The sequence below is a fragment of the Ursus maritimus genome, unplaced genomic scaffold, assembly GCF_017311325.1.
Source record: "Ursus maritimus isolate PB19 unplaced genomic scaffold, ASM1731132v1 scaffold_35, whole genome shotgun sequence".
Lineage (NCBI taxonomy): Eukaryota > Metazoa > Chordata > Mammalia > Carnivora > Ursidae > Ursus > Ursus maritimus.
The window spans coordinates 18,728,527-18,743,336 of record NW_024426119.1 but is presented as its reverse complement, the minus strand read 5'-3'; the positions used below and the strand labels follow the sequence as shown (position 1 = coordinate 18,743,336).

At 37.6% G+C, this 14,810-nt stretch overlaps 2 protein-coding genes across 6 annotated transcripts in view; one reads left to right on the top strand and one right to left on the bottom strand.

Annotated features, from left to right (window-relative positions):
• Positions 1 to 1,987: 1,987 nt before the first annotated feature.
• Positions 1,988 to 3,936, bottom strand: PIGBOS1 (PIGB opposite strand 1). Of its 3 annotated transcripts, none has more exons than XM_040620619.1 (3): positions 3,804 to 3,936; positions 2,669 to 2,734; positions 1,988 to 2,363 (listed from the first exon to the last, which is right to left on the bottom strand). In XM_040620619.1, the coding sequence occupies exon 3, from the start codon at positions 2,280 to 2,282 to the stop codon at positions 2,118 to 2,120; it is 165 nt and encodes a 54-aa protein (XP_040476553.1). In that variant the 5' UTR covers positions 2,283 to 2,363; positions 2,669 to 2,734; positions 3,804 to 3,936; the 3' UTR covers positions 1,988 to 2,117. The 3 variants fall into 3 exon arrangements, with proteins under 3 accessions (XP_040476553.1, XP_040476555.1, XP_040476554.1); XM_040620621.1 differs by lacking the exon at positions 3,804 to 3,936 and adding an exon at positions 3,586 to 3,797; XM_040620620.1 differs by lacking the exon at positions 3,804 to 3,936 and adding an exon at positions 3,592 to 3,797.
• A 77-nt stretch (positions 3,937 to 4,013) lies between these two features.
• PIGB (phosphatidylinositol glycan anchor biosynthesis class B) overlaps positions 4,014 to 14,810 on the top strand; it is a 33,521-nt gene continuing 22,724 nt past the window's right edge. Inside the window, exons 1-5 of one of the 3 annotated variants that reach the window (XM_008705998.2) lie at positions 4,014 to 4,144; positions 5,899 to 6,036; positions 6,468 to 6,585; positions 10,528 to 10,632; positions 12,049 to 12,179. In XM_008705998.2, the coding sequence (XP_008704220.2) occupies positions 4,014 to 4,144; positions 5,899 to 6,036; positions 6,468 to 6,585; positions 10,528 to 10,632; positions 12,049 to 12,179 (623 nt within the window). Of the gene's footprint in view, positions 4,145 to 4,218; positions 4,380 to 5,898; positions 6,037 to 6,467; positions 6,586 to 8,247; positions 8,400 to 10,527; positions 10,633 to 12,048; positions 12,180 to 14,810 lie in introns of those variants that run through there. The other 2 variants (XM_040620618.1, XM_008705999.2) reach the window with 2 other exon arrangements.

The window sequence follows — 14,810 nt, the reverse complement described above, 5'->3', positions numbered from 1 at the left end:
ATTTGTGGCATCCTTACCTAGTTTTGGTATTAGGGTAATGCCGGCCTTATAAAATGAGTTTGGAAGTGTACAATTCAATTCTAAAAAGTATATTGACCACCACTATCTAGTTCCAAAACATTTTCATTACCTTAAAAAGAAACCCTACATCCTGGCAGCCATTAATCTGCTTTATCTGCATTTGCCTGTTCTAGACATGTCATGTAAATGGACTTACAACATATGGCCTCTTGTGTCCAGCTTCTTTCATGTTTTCAAAGTTTATTAATGTTGTAACATGTCACTATTTCAGTAATTATGGCTGAGTAATATTCTATTGTGTGCTATAATTTGTTATGCATTGATAGACATTTGTGTTATTTCCACTTTTTTAGCTATTATAATAATGATGCTATGAACATAATGTACAAATTTTTGTGTGGACATTTTCAGTTCCCTTGGATATATACCTAGAAGTAAAATTATTGGGTCATATGGTAACACTGTTTAACGTTCTGAGTAACTGCTAAACTGTTCCACAGCAACTGCACTTACATCCCACCAGCACCCTACCAGGGTTTCAATTTTTCCCTATCTTTGCTGACACTTGTTATTTTCCATCTTTTTGTTCGTAGTCATCTAAGTTTTTGAAGTGGTATCTCACTGTGATCTTGATATAAATGGCTGCAATATCTTTATTAGAAAAAAAAATTAACTAATTCTCTGCCACTTAGTACGTAAATACTAAACTGACCAATGCATCCTTCTCAAAAGGAGGATCAAAAGCAGTTCAATTTAACTTGACGATAGGGTTATCATTCCTTGGATACAATAGGATCATATATTCCTGCTCATTGTCATGTGACTTGACTCTGCACCCTGTACAAAGTCTGTGTCCCTGCCCTTGACATTGGGCTTGACCATGTATGCTCTAAACCAACAGGATATGAGAAGATTTGACATTTGCCACAAATGAGCAAAAGCTTACAATTCCAAGTTTCCTCTGTCTTAATCCTACATTGTCATATCCCAGAAAGGAGACGCTCCTTGAGCCTGGGTCCCGCAATGAGAAGACTCATGCAACAGAACCCCAGTCTAACTGTAATTCAAGAAAAGCTAAGCCTGTCACATGGTATATACTTGGTGTAAGAATTAAAATCTTAATGTATATTTTTATGTGCATAGAAGAAAAAGTCTCAAAAGTTCACACTAAACTGTTGACGGTGGTGATTAAATCGATGTATACAATAATTTTCACCTTTCACTTTGTTCATTTCCATACTGTTTGAATTTTTTATGTACACATACTACTTTTGTAATTTTTTTCTTCACTCCTTTTTAAAAATTACCCATGCTGGCCTCCATTGAACATAGATATCTTAGATTAAGCTATAATAAATTTACTTTTCAAGAAAAAGAAATCAATAAAACTGAGTTGATTTTAATAAAGCATCTTTACATGTGATTACCTTGATAGCTCCCAGTGAAAATATACGCTTAAGATTATTAGCATAAAAAGTAATTATCAGTTCTTACCAATTTCAGAAAAACACTAACTACATGAAAAATAGCTTCATAACAAATTAATTCCACCCTTACCACCATTATTAGTGCAATTTTGCTTAGGTTAAACAAACAGATCTGTGTCGTATTTGCCATCCTATATAATACCATCTATCTTCTCTAAAACCTCAATTTGCTCTGAGCCACCCCCATTCTCAATTTACTCCTTCATTCTGCCTGGGGCTGAAAGACTGCTCAAGTATATTAAACCAGACTAACTGTAGACTACTTGAGGGGCATTCTGCCTGAGGTGGTGAAACTGATTCACTTCACCTATAAACAGTACTACAAACACCATTCCCAGCTTTATAGAGTCTTGTCATCCCTTGATCCTGTATATGCTGCATTCCCAGAAAAATAAACATCAAATGGGAAACAGAATATTCTTTAAGACATTCATTTTAGCTTAAAAAATGACAAAATTAAACATTAAAATTGACAGTGCTTGTTTTAAAATCATTACTTATGATTTATTTGTGTTTAAAATATACTTGAGAAGTTTCTACTAGATTATTTATAGTCAATGTATAATTTCAATAGAACTTTAAACAATTACAGTTTAACTCCATGTAGTATTAGCTTTTCTTCTCTTCTGATTCTTGTGCCAATTTCAACTTTTCTTTTAATTCCATCTGATCTCGGTGATACTGTTCAAATATTGGTTGATAAATATACAGCCCTCCAGCAATTCCAAGGATGCTAGCAAAAAGCAGTTGCGGAAGAGTCAATCTCCCAAACATTTTTCACAAATGCCATACACTGCTTTTGCCACACGGTGGTTTTGAAAAATTACAGTCCACATCCAGGAAATATCTTCAGATCTGTGTACAAAGAAAACGGAAAGCAAAGCAACAACTCAGCACAACATCCTTTTAAAAGATTCCATGTCACTACTTTGTCCCAAAGTGAATAGTATTTTTATCATAATATGTACATGTCACTTGATTTAACTAAAATAGGAATATAAATATACAGGGAATATGACAAATGAGGGTTAGGGGATGGTGTAAGACAAAGCTAAATCCTATTACAGAATTTTTTTCAATAGTTTTAAATAGATAATTCTGAAAATGGCAGAAGTGGGGGAGAGGCTGGGAAGAGGCATACTCTTTACACCTTTACATACCATCATAAAACTAACCACTAAAAGAAACAGCTCCCCCAAAACGTTGAAAGTGACTGCCAATCCAATCTGGAAGTAGAAGAAAGAGAATTGTTACTTTTCATTATTAGCCCTTTTTTACTATTTCATGTTTTTTGGCAATATGCATAATTAAAAAATTTTAAACAGACTAAAAGATTTTGAGTTCACTTTGATGCTTTAGAAGGTATAAGTAGACATCAAACACATGTAAATAACTTGCCATCCATTTTTGATAAAAAAAAATGTACAGGAGATTTGACTGATTTTACTTTTAACAAGTGAGGAGTAAAGACTCCAGTATTTCTCAGAAAGTTCTATTTGTGAACACCACAGTCTCTGGAGAAAATAGACGTTTATGAAAGAGGAAAGCAGAGTAACGGATTTACAAATTTTCTTATAACAGTCTTTCACCGTCTCTTAGACCGGCCCCCGAGGTTACAAAAATCATCAGAAACACAATCGGTACTAGAAACTAGGTTGTCCTTAACACCGCTAAAATGTAATTTAAACTAATATGGAAAAGAAATGCCTTGTTTGTTCCTGGAGTCTATGGTTAACTAGATAAATGACCCCTTATCAAGCATGCTCTGGTTCATCGTCTGCGGCGTGTAAAAAAAAGGGGGGGGAAGGAGGGAGGCAGGAAGGAAGAAAGAAAGAGGGGAGCCTTTGCAAGTTAGCTCCTTGAAAGATAAACTACACGAAATGGGAAGGTGCCCCTTTTGCCACTAGTTTGCTAAGTGACCCTGACCGAGTCATGTAACTTTTCCGAACCTCATTTTCCACATCTGTACAAGAGGCTAAATCATCCCTACCCCGCCTACTTCGTCCAACAGCTATTGTGAGATCACCGAAACAGTGAAATGTTACACAAACACGTTCACAACTATCATTACTATTACCATTACCACTTTCCGTTCCGCTGTCGCTTCGCGTCGCTGACCCCGCCTCCTGTCTGCCCTAGCCTAGGGGAGCTCCAGCTCCTTTCCAGCAGTTTCCGGAAAAGAAAACAGGGCGCTGAAACCACGAAACCAAAGGCCGGCAGCAATCTCACGAGAAGGATAAGCTAAAGAAAAAGCGCAGGCGGGCTCGCGGCAAAGCGTACCCGTGCCAAACAAACCTGCGGCACGCTGCAACAGAGACAAACATCGGAGGTCCGTGTGAGGCTGGTGCCTTTTCCCAGCTATCTCCGCGCCCGAGAGTGACGGCTGCTGTAGAGGCCAAACTTAGTGAGCGGAAGAGCAACGCGCGTTCGTCCAATTCCAGTCTCCCTCATCGCGGGGCACTGAAGTGCCAGAGGATCCTCAGCAGACCTCTAAGTAGGTGCAGGATGAAGCAAGAGGGCGACGATAGCAGCCTATTTTTCCGTGGTGCCCAGAACCGCTCCCATGAGAAGATGAAGCTGCGAAAGAGAAAGTCAACTTTGTACCTCAGCCCCCGGAAGAGCACCGAGCNCCGCGGACCGTGAGCTAGGGCTCCATCTGCTGGGCGGGGTTGCCAAGAAATCGTGGTGCACTCGAGACGGATTCTCCATTCCTGCCGCTTACAGGGCACTTTATTCTGCATCAGTTCTGCCGCGGCCGTGCGGAGCGACTTGACATGACGTAGCCATCCGCATTTTAGAAAGGGGACACCCGGACTGGAGTTAACTAAGGTTTCGCAGCTACGGGGGGACTGATTCCTGGGGTTGGACCAGGTCTGACTCCCACCCCATTTATTTTTCCACCCCCCACCCCCGCCTTCTCCTTGGTCCGGTGTGATGATGTTGACAGGAGCAAAATCACCCCAGCAAGTGGGCTTTCGATGTGTCAGAGGGGTATTTAGTATGAAGATGGACTTCTCATTCATTCAATAAATATTTATTGTGCGCCTGATATGTGCGGAGCACTGTGTAAGCGACATGAAAAGAAGGCCGTTTCCCTCTGGAAACCTGAGACCAAGAAAGGGGAGAATCATTTTGCTAAATGAGGGAGGATTGTGACGGGAAAGGGAGAGGTATCTGGGCCAGAGTTCTCTCGCTCTTTTCCCCAATCCTTCCTTTGTTAGGAGTTGGATCCCTCAGGATAAAGGTTAGTAAGGACGGTAAATTACCATATTGATCACAGACGTATAGTTGAACTTCAGTAAAAGGGTTTTTTCACAAGGTTTTCTTTCAGCAGATACAGTTCGGTCGGGGTGTTTCTTTAAGTGCTTCTGAAAGGTGAAAGTTGAGATGGGTCATGTGTGTTGTGTTGAATGTACCAAATGTCGAAAAATATTTAAATGTGTTCCTGGAGAATAAGGAAGGAGTGGCAGGAACCTAGAACTATAGCAAAAGACTCAAAATGGATTAGAGTGCAAACACAAATACTCAGGAGGCCAAACAGGCAGGTCTGAATAAATTAAAGCACCTTCTATTAAAGAACCAGTCAGTTGCCAGTTGAGCTCTGTTGTCAGAACTTAGTTTTGAAATGCTGCAATACAGACTTCAATATAAAGTCGGATTTTTAAATGTTGACAACTAAATTCACATTAAAAAATAAAGTACTCTGTATTCAGCCTTCCAGCTGTCCAACTGTGGCCAAGAGCAGGGCTTTGGAGGCAGCAGATAGACCTGGTTTTGAATCCTGTTTAGTCATTTACAACCTTTTTGTCTCTGGACAAAGCAGTTTAACTTCTTAGTCTTAATTTCCTCATATGTAAATTGAGCCAATACCTACCGTTTAGCATGATTTGGAGGATTAAATGAGATAAGGCACATGAAGGAATGAACTCAGTGCCTTGCATAGAGTAAGCATCAATAAGGACTATTTAAAAACATGTAGCAGACCATTTGATATGCCACTGTTGACATATATAGAAGAGTTGCACCTAAGTTAGTAATTTGTTAGCTGATTTCTTTCCTTAGCTGCCCATATAGGATATCACCTAATTAGCCTAAGGGCTTCGTTAACCCAACCTCATTTTCCGTGTTATCTTAAACTATTCTCCTTATACAATTACTTGCAAGAAAGATTGGTTAAATGAAAGGAGCGATGACTTCCCAATGGTGAGGCCCCGGCCCTTGTATAACCGTCCGCCCAAGTCTGCTTTGAGAGTAGTGTGGCCGGGCCAGAGCTCTCCCGTGTGCCTTCACAAAGTCTGAGCAAGGCGTCAGCCAGAGCAGCGGGTTTTAGTTCTGCAAGTGGAACTTGCCTGACTTTTATGCCACAATCACCTGTTTTATTTTGTTTTTCAGATCTTCTTGGTGAAAACATTTATCTGGTCTTGTTTACCATAGCATTACGAATATGTAACTGTTTTTTAGTCCAAACAAGTTTTGTTCCAGATGAATATTGGCAGTCTCTTGAAGTTGCCCATCACATGGTTTTCAAATATCCTTTGTAGTTTCTTCTCCAGACTAGAAATGTATACTCATCTTAGGAATTGTAACAGCTTCTGTTATATATTTTCAATCAATTTTCCATATATTCTCTGAGTAATTTTAACTTATCAAAGTATACCATTATTTTACACTACTATTTCTTCTATCTTTCTTTGATGTTAATATACTTGACTCAACCTTTAACCAGAAGATACTCCCATAGTGCTCAGTACTGTGGAGGATATAGATCAAGTACGAAACACATTCCCTTCTTGAAGAAGTTATGAGTTTAACTGGCCAATTGCATTTTTAATTCAAATAACCAGTATAAAATGCTGTGTTTTTAAGGTTCTTTGTCAAAAAAATAGAAATTTTTTATGCACAGAAATTAAAATAGATTTTGTTTCAGTGCTATTTAACATTAATCCTTAACATTACTAATTATGGTTATTTGACCTGGGAATGGACAGAAAGATTGAGGGGTTACACGTATCCCTTAATCTTTGCAAGCATTTACAAGATTCTGCATCTTTTGGGAAAAGACCGTGTTCAGCTGCTGGTAAGTTTAAATAAAAGTAATCAAAATAGTTATTAAAAGTCGACTTCTTCCATCCTTTTTAAAAGGCTAATGTATATTAACTAAATGACACTATTGGTATCACAAAGTTTGTTTTTAAAAAGATACTGTTGCTAAACTCTGACTATATCTGGGAAGCCCACAGTTCCAAAGACATCCTGTGATGTGTAACCCCTCATTATGAGCTAAAACCCAAAACTTAGCATGGAAGTGCCCTACTTCAAGGAATCCTGTTAAGATATTCAGACTTTCAGAATGACTACATTTGGACTTTAGAAGTATTCTTCTTTCGTGAAAGAATCACAGGAGAGCAGTGTTGTATCTTGTTTTTTTTAACTTGTGAGCAGAAGACCATGTTATATGAGCTTATGAAGACTACATATAAACCTAGTCAGGATTTAGTGTTGAAATTAAATCTTAGAGGAAATTAATTTGACAAGAATTTAATGATATGCACAATCATTGTACTATGTATGTAGTAATTAGGCAGCAATAGTAAGTAGGGTTGTAATTCCTAGATCATGAACTTCTGGGGTCAGTTGCCAAGAGAGGGTACAAAAGAACTAATGGTGCCAAAGTTTCTCTAAACTCACTCTCAAGATCCTTTAAGGTGTCCTCAGATTAGACTCAGGAGTTTGGGCCTTTCCCATTTTCTGTTAGGGAACTGGCCCAGAATTCCAAAGGCAGTCCAAATCCTAAGGGTTTCTTGGAGCCTGGAAAGACACATGGAAGGATCATGGGGAAGGAGAATTTAGAGCAGTAGCGGAGTTTCTCCCATTGACACATGTGGAAGTTAGGGGCTGTGAATTCCCTTCTCCTGTCAGGGCTTCTAGATTATGTAGGTTAACTATAAAGTCTGGAACCACAGGCAAATAGACATAATATCATCAAGGATATCTTATATCCCAAGAAGTAGGCTATATTATGAATGAAGGAATCTTCAAGATAGGAAACTTCCTATTCCTCCAGGACCTGTCCACTTCCCTCAACCTGTAGCTGACCCACCTGGCCATTTTGTGATTTAAAGTAAGCCTCTTCTAGTCCCTATCCCCACCCTACTGCCCCCCCAAAACACCTCTGTCCTATCTGGGACTTGACCAGGTAGAGAAACATGAAGATGTTATCAGTCATTCATACTGTCATACTGATTATTTTAAACATAGATTACATAATTTTGAAACTAGAAGGGGTCAGAGAAGTGAAATAAATAGACCAAGGTCACAGCATGTTAAAAGCAAAGCTAAAACTAGATCCTAGGTCTGCTTATTCACAGCCCTGTGCTCTTACCAGATAGCTTCTCCCTTAACTGTATAAAGTGTGGATATAGAACTAGAATTGCACCATCTAATATGGTAGCCACTAGCCACATGTGTCTATTGAATATTTGAAATGTGGCTAGTCCACATTGAGAAGTGCTATTAGTGTAAAATTCATACTGGATGTCAAAAACCTAGTACAAAATAAAAATGTAAAATGTTTCTGTAATTTTTTATTTTGATGAAATGATAATATTTTAGATATATTCGGTTAAACAAAATAACTAAAATTAATTTTACCTGTCTGGGATTTTTTTTTACTTTTTAATTTGGCTACTATAAAATTTTAAATTACGTACCTGGATCGTGTTATATCTCTACTGGACAGCACTGGCTTAGAACACGTGAGAAGAAAGGGATATAGAAGGGAGGCCTGAATAGGGCACCACCATGGGGGCTTTCAATAGTCAGAAGACGTGCACGGGCATTTGGCCTCTGGAGCTTAATGGAGGAATCAGGAGCTTAAAGAACAGGAGAATGGTAAGCTTCCAACACAGTATCATACTCAAGGTTTACCCCGCCTTGCATGTTCCTTCTCTTTGCCCCACCCCTCAACTTTTTATTTCCAAGAGTCATATGCAACTATTATTTAATTCTTCTCGGGTCCTTACTATAAACCTAGAAAATTATTGTATTTTTTTTTAAGATTTTATTTATTTATTTGATAGAGATAGAGACAGCCAGTAAGAGAGGGAACACAAGCAGGGGGAGTGGGAGAGGAAGAAGCAGGCTCATAGCAGAGGAGCCTGATGTGGGGCTCGATCCCACAATGCTGAGATCACGCCCTGAGCTGAAGGCAGACGCTTAACCGCTGTGCCACCCAGGCGCCCTGAAAATTATTGTATCTTAAAAGTCTGGAGAGACTCCTAATAACTGGGAGTTTGCATCTCCACTTATTTTTGTGTTGAGCCAAAATCTACCTTCTTTTATTTTTATTTTTTTTTTAAGATTTTGTTTATTTGAGACTGAGCAAGCACGAGAAGCGGGGAGAAGGAAAAGCAGACTCCCTGCTTAGCCGGGAGCCCAACGTGGGCCTCTCTCCTAGGACCCTGGGATCATGACCTGAGCCAAAGGCAAACACTTAAACAACTGAGCCACCCAGGCGCCCCAAATCTACCTTCTTTTAAAGTCAAGATTTCTACAAGACAAGCCTTCAGAAAGTTTTATTTATCCAGATAAACCTCTCCATTTCTAAATATCATAATCAGATGATATCCTTTAGACATCTTACAATTTATTAATATCTGTCTTAAAATGTAGGTCTCCAAATTGAATAAAATGTTGAAAGGTAGGGTAACTAGTTCAGAATGTAGTAGAACTATTAATCCTACAAATGCTATATATACTTCTGTCAATGCATAAGGATTCTTTTAGTTTTAGTGGCTTCCTCATACTGTTGGCTTATATTAAGTTTGTAGCCAAACTGACTTCTCACATAAACTACTTTCAGGCCTGAAAGGTAAGAATGAAGCATATAGATCTCTATGCAGAGTAAACAGAAGGTATGTACATAGATGCCTTTTGCTGTATTTTACAGGGCAGAGTTTAAGTGAAATTATGAAGTACACCATACCTTTAAGACTTAAACATTTATTTACAGGTTGCTGACAAAGAGGAGGAACATAAAGCTAAAGTGTTAGAAGGCACTGACACCTGAAAGTAAAGCCACTCTGATTATACTGTAAAGTTAATATTGATCCAACAAAAATACAAATTTAAATATATTTTTAGAAACACGTCTTTTGAACAAATCTAGATTAAATTGTGCTCTATCGGTGTGTTATTTTGTTGATGATAACTGTGACACATTTTTTTTAAAACTCTCAAAGAGGTCATTGTGTAGCATTAGAATTACTAATTAAGTTATACTACATTTACGCTTTAGTTTTACTCTTAAATTTGCTTTTTAATGTCATTTGATTACTATGTTTCTGTAATTGTAGAATACTTGTCCTTTTATGGAAAAAAAAGTAATTATTTTTATTATCTGTATTGCAGGATGGGGAAGCAATGTAACTTAATAGTTAAGAGCACAGGCTTTAGAATCAGGAAGACCTGGATTTGAATTCTGGTTTCCACACTAAGTAGCTGTGCAGCCTTGAGAAAATTATTTAACATCTCTTTACCTCAGTTTCCTCACTTATAAAGCAGTACCTATCTCACAGGGATTGTTAGAAGGACCGCATGAGCTGATATATATAAAGTACTTGGTATGATACCTATCACACATTACTGTTAAGTGCTTCATAAAAATTTACCCTATTGTTACGCTAACGAAAATCACTAAATATGCTTCTCAAATAGAACCTTAACACAGTGAACTCTTTTGTTGGCTATCTACGTTAAAAGTAGTAGTGTTGTAATATATAAATTTCAGAGAGAAAGAATGAGAATGATAAAAGTACCTTGGGCATTTCCCTGAAAAATTAATGTAATTTTTGTAGAAAAACGGGAATTTTTGCGGAAGAATCGAATAAGACATTGTCTATTTTTGTACTAAGAATGGCCTTCAATTGATAATTGGATCACTTTGTTGGTTTCTTAATGATAATTCCGTGTGAACCAGTACATGTTTTTTAATATCTTTTTTTTTTTTTAACTATTGAAGATTTGGATTCCTAGACTTGCCCAAGCACTTCTGTCTGCTATAGCAGACATCAGACTCTACTCATTAATGAAGCAACTAGAAAATCAGCAAATGGCAAGATGGGTGGTAAGTCCTAAACACTTTAGAAACTAGTCACTCACTTCATTCCTAACAGCATGAAGCACATGGAAAAATATCAGTTCTCAAAACAGCATCAGAAGATAATTTGTACAATTTTATAAAGGTACCACGATAATGAAGAACAGGAAAATGCAAGTGGTGCATGTCATATCCCTCCTTCTGATTGCACCCTGGGTGATTGAAGCCAGTGATGCCCTCAGAATCTTTGAGAGGCTGAACCCTAGGAAAAGCCTTTGGAAGCACCTTCGCTTATCAAATCTGTCAGAGTCCTTGCCTCACTTTCTATAAAATTCAGTAGGAATAGTTCTAATAATTGCCTGCTTCACAAACCACCTCCACTGTTGACAACCTTTGTTCACTACCTCTAGCGACCTGGACTAAGCCTAAGAAGTGGGTTTTCACTGAAGCATTCTTTCACCTCTAGCTAGATTGTTTGAAATAGTTAGACTCTGGAAGGGAGAAAATGTGATGTAGAAAACTGTTCTTTGTCAGACTGGCTTATTTCACAGTGGGGTGATAGATTCCTCATAACATTCAAATCTTGAATGGATTTTCTCATTGAAACCATATCCTGAAGAGTGATTGGATTCTTTAGTACTGTGTTTAACCTCCCTTGTCTCTTTCTTAAATTAAATAAACTTATACAAGCTAGCTTAGAAATCTTACTACCTTTTTAATACTGTTTCTACTGAAAAATACGTTCCAAATCCCAAGTGACCAACTTATCAATAAGTTTCTGGAATACAATTTATTGTTAATGTATTAATAAATATTAATAATTTGCCAATTATTAATAAGATATTTCTGCAGATAGTGTGTTTATTTGCATTAAAAAGACAGAATGGTTTAGCGATTGAGTCCTTGTTAATGGATTCAAGGATAAAATCAGTCTATCTTGTGCTTACATACACTGAAGGCTCAACCTAAAATGGCAAAAGTGTAATGCCTTTGAAATCCTTCCTCCAAAGTAGTAGTACTTGGTTCTTCTAGTTTAAGAAAAAACCCGCAAAAATTTGGAACATTTTTTAAAGGCTGTATTTGAAGAGCTAGGAATCTAATACCACATGTTTAACATCCTTGCACCAGCTAACAAGTTTAAGACATTTGCTTCGTAGACTTGATGCTTCTGTTTGCAGGTTCTTCCAAAAACTGGTTGATTTATTTTGGTCAATTTACCTGAAAGTATACACTTGTTAACTTTAACACCTACATATCTAGTATTATCATAGACCTGTGTGTAATGTAACTTCTTAAAAACAATGTTTGGGCATGCCTGTTTTCAATATTGTTTATGTTTTGATGTGATTTTTGCAGTATGTAGACTTGCTGTTTTCCATAGAAGAAGATAATACTGAGCTTTTCCATTTCCCACTCCATATGTTTGCTTATAATTGTTCTTAGTTTTTTTGCCAGTTATGCTCTTGGTTCACATGGTATTGCTGTACCAGAACTCTTACAAACACCATGGAAACTGTTCTCACTATAATTGCTCTTTTCTACTATCCTTTGGAAGGTTCAAAGTCTATGAACAGGTGAGATATATTACTGTTAATAATTATATACAAAACGTGAAAAATCTTAAATATCAACATATCGTAATGTCTGGTGGACCCCCATATGTTCATGACGTTTATTAAAAACACATTGTCAGTTGATACATTTATTACAGTAGGAAACAGACACATGCAAACTAGGTAATGAAGGGCAGTTCAGTAAAAGGACTTATGTATAAACGTTTAGGCAATGTTTAGAAAAGCCAATAAGGGAATAACCATAGTACCCCAGGGCTACTCACAGGAGGAAGTTTCCTGCTACCCCAGGGCCCCAAGCAGAGGCAGTTGTTATGGGAATCCATATAAAGCTGTAACTTAACAGAGGGCCCCAACAGGGCACATGCACAGCCAGCCTTTAGCCATAGCAAGGAGAGAGCTGGGGGAATAAAATGCCCTGGCTTAACTCTTCTGCCATCATAAAAACAAACAAAAAAACCCAACAACAACAAAATTACAGGCAGTATTTCTAATGAGCATAGATTCAAAAACCTTCAACAAAATATTAGCAAACTGAACTCAACAGTATATTGAAGGTATCATTGATCACAATCAAATGGAATTTATGCCAGAGATGCAAGGATCATTATGTGCAAATCAGTATGATATACCACAACAAAATAAAGTTAAAAATCATATGATCATCTCAACAGATGCAGAAAAGGCATTTGACAAAATTCAACATCCATTTATGATAAAAACTTTCAACAAAGTGGGTAAAGTGGGTAAAGAGGGTAAAGGCCATATATGACAAACCCGGAGCTAATAACCATACTCAGTGGTGAAAAGCTTGAAGCTTTTCATCTAAGGTCAGGAATAAGACAAGGATGCCCACTCTCGCCACTAGTATTCCACATAGTCCTGGAAGTCCTAGCCACAGTAATCAGATGAGAAAAAAAAAAGCATCCACATTGATAAGGAAGAGGTAAAACTCACTATTGCAGCTAACATACTACATATTGAAAACTGTAAATACTCCACCAAAAAAACTTAGAACTAGGGGCGCCTGGGTGGCTTAGTCATTAAGCGTCTGCCTTCACCTCAGGTCATGATCCCAGAGTCCTGGGATCGCCCCGCATCGGGCTCCCTGCTCAGTGGGAAGCCTGCTTCTCCCTCTCCCACCCCCCCACTTGTTCCCTCTCTCTGTCTCTCTGTCAAATAAATAAATAAAATCTTTAAAAAAAAAAAACCAACTTAGAACTAATAAATTCAGTAAAGTTACAGGATACAAAATTAATATACAGAAATCTGTTCTATTTCTATACACTACTGACTAGCAGACAGAGAAATTAGGAAAACTATCCCATTTATAATTGCATTTAAAAATATATGTAGGAATAAATTTAATGCAGGAAGTGAAAGACCTGTACTCTTAAAAACTGTAAGACATTCATGAAAGAAATTGAAGGTGACAGAAGTAAATGGAAAGCTATTGTTAAAATGTCCATATTACCCAAAGCAATCTGCAGATTCAGTGCAATCTCTATCAGTGTACCAACAGCATTTTTCTCAGAAGTAAAACAAATCCTAAAATTTGTATGGAACCAAACCAAAACAAACAAACAAACAAACAAAAAAACCTGAATAGCCAAAACAATCTTGAGAAAGAACAAAGCAGGACATATCACACTCCCAGATTTCAAATTACACTACAAAGCTATAGTAATCAAAAAAGTTTTGGTACTGGCACTAAAATACATAGATCAGTGGAACAATATAGAGCCCAAAAGTAAACCCATACTTCTTTTTTTTTTTAAGACTTTATTTATTAGAGAGAAAGAGAGTGTGAACATGAGCACGAAGGACGGACAGAGGGAGAAGCAGACTCCCCACTGAGCAGGGAGCCCAAAGTAGGGCTCAGTCCCAGAACCCTGAGATCATAACCTGAGCCGAAGGCAAATGTTTAACTGAGCTACCCAGGCGGCCCAAACCCACACTTTTATGGTCAATTAATCTGTGACAAAGCTAGGCAAGAATATACAATGGGGAAACACAGTCTTTTTAATAAATGGTGTTGGGTAAACTGGATAGTTACGTGGAAAAGACTAAAACTTGACTTTCAACCCATATACAAAAAATAAACTTAAAATAAAAACCTAAATGTAAGACCAGAAACCATAAAGCTCCTAAAAGAAAACAAGTGGTAAACTCTTGGATGTCAGTTTTAGCAACATTTTTTTAGATCTGTCTCCCCAGGCAAAGGCAACAAAAGCAAAAATAAACTGTTGGGACTATATGAACAGCAGAGCAAAGAAAACCATCAACAAAACGTAAAGGCAAACTCTTGAATGGGAAAAGATATTTGCAAAGGATATATCCAGTAAGGGGTTAATATCCAAAATACATAAAGAACTCATACAATTCAAAAAAAATCAAATTAAAAAATTGGCAGAAGACTTAAGTAGACATTTCTCCAAAGAAGACCTACAGATGGCCAATAGACACATGAAAAGATGCTCAGCATCACTCATCATCAGGGAAATGCAAATCAACCACAATGAGATATCACCTCACACCTGTCAGAATGGCTATTACCAAACAGGCAAAAAATGACAAGTGTTGGCTTGGATGTGGAGGAAAAGGAACCCTCATGCACTATTGGTAGGAGTGTAA

Bases quoted from the DNA above. Each gene is read 5' to 3' on its own strand.
- PIGBOS1 (XM_040620619.1), bottom strand. From the start codon at position 2,282: ATGTTTGGGAGATTGACTCTTCCGCAACTGCTTTTTGCTAGCATCCTT.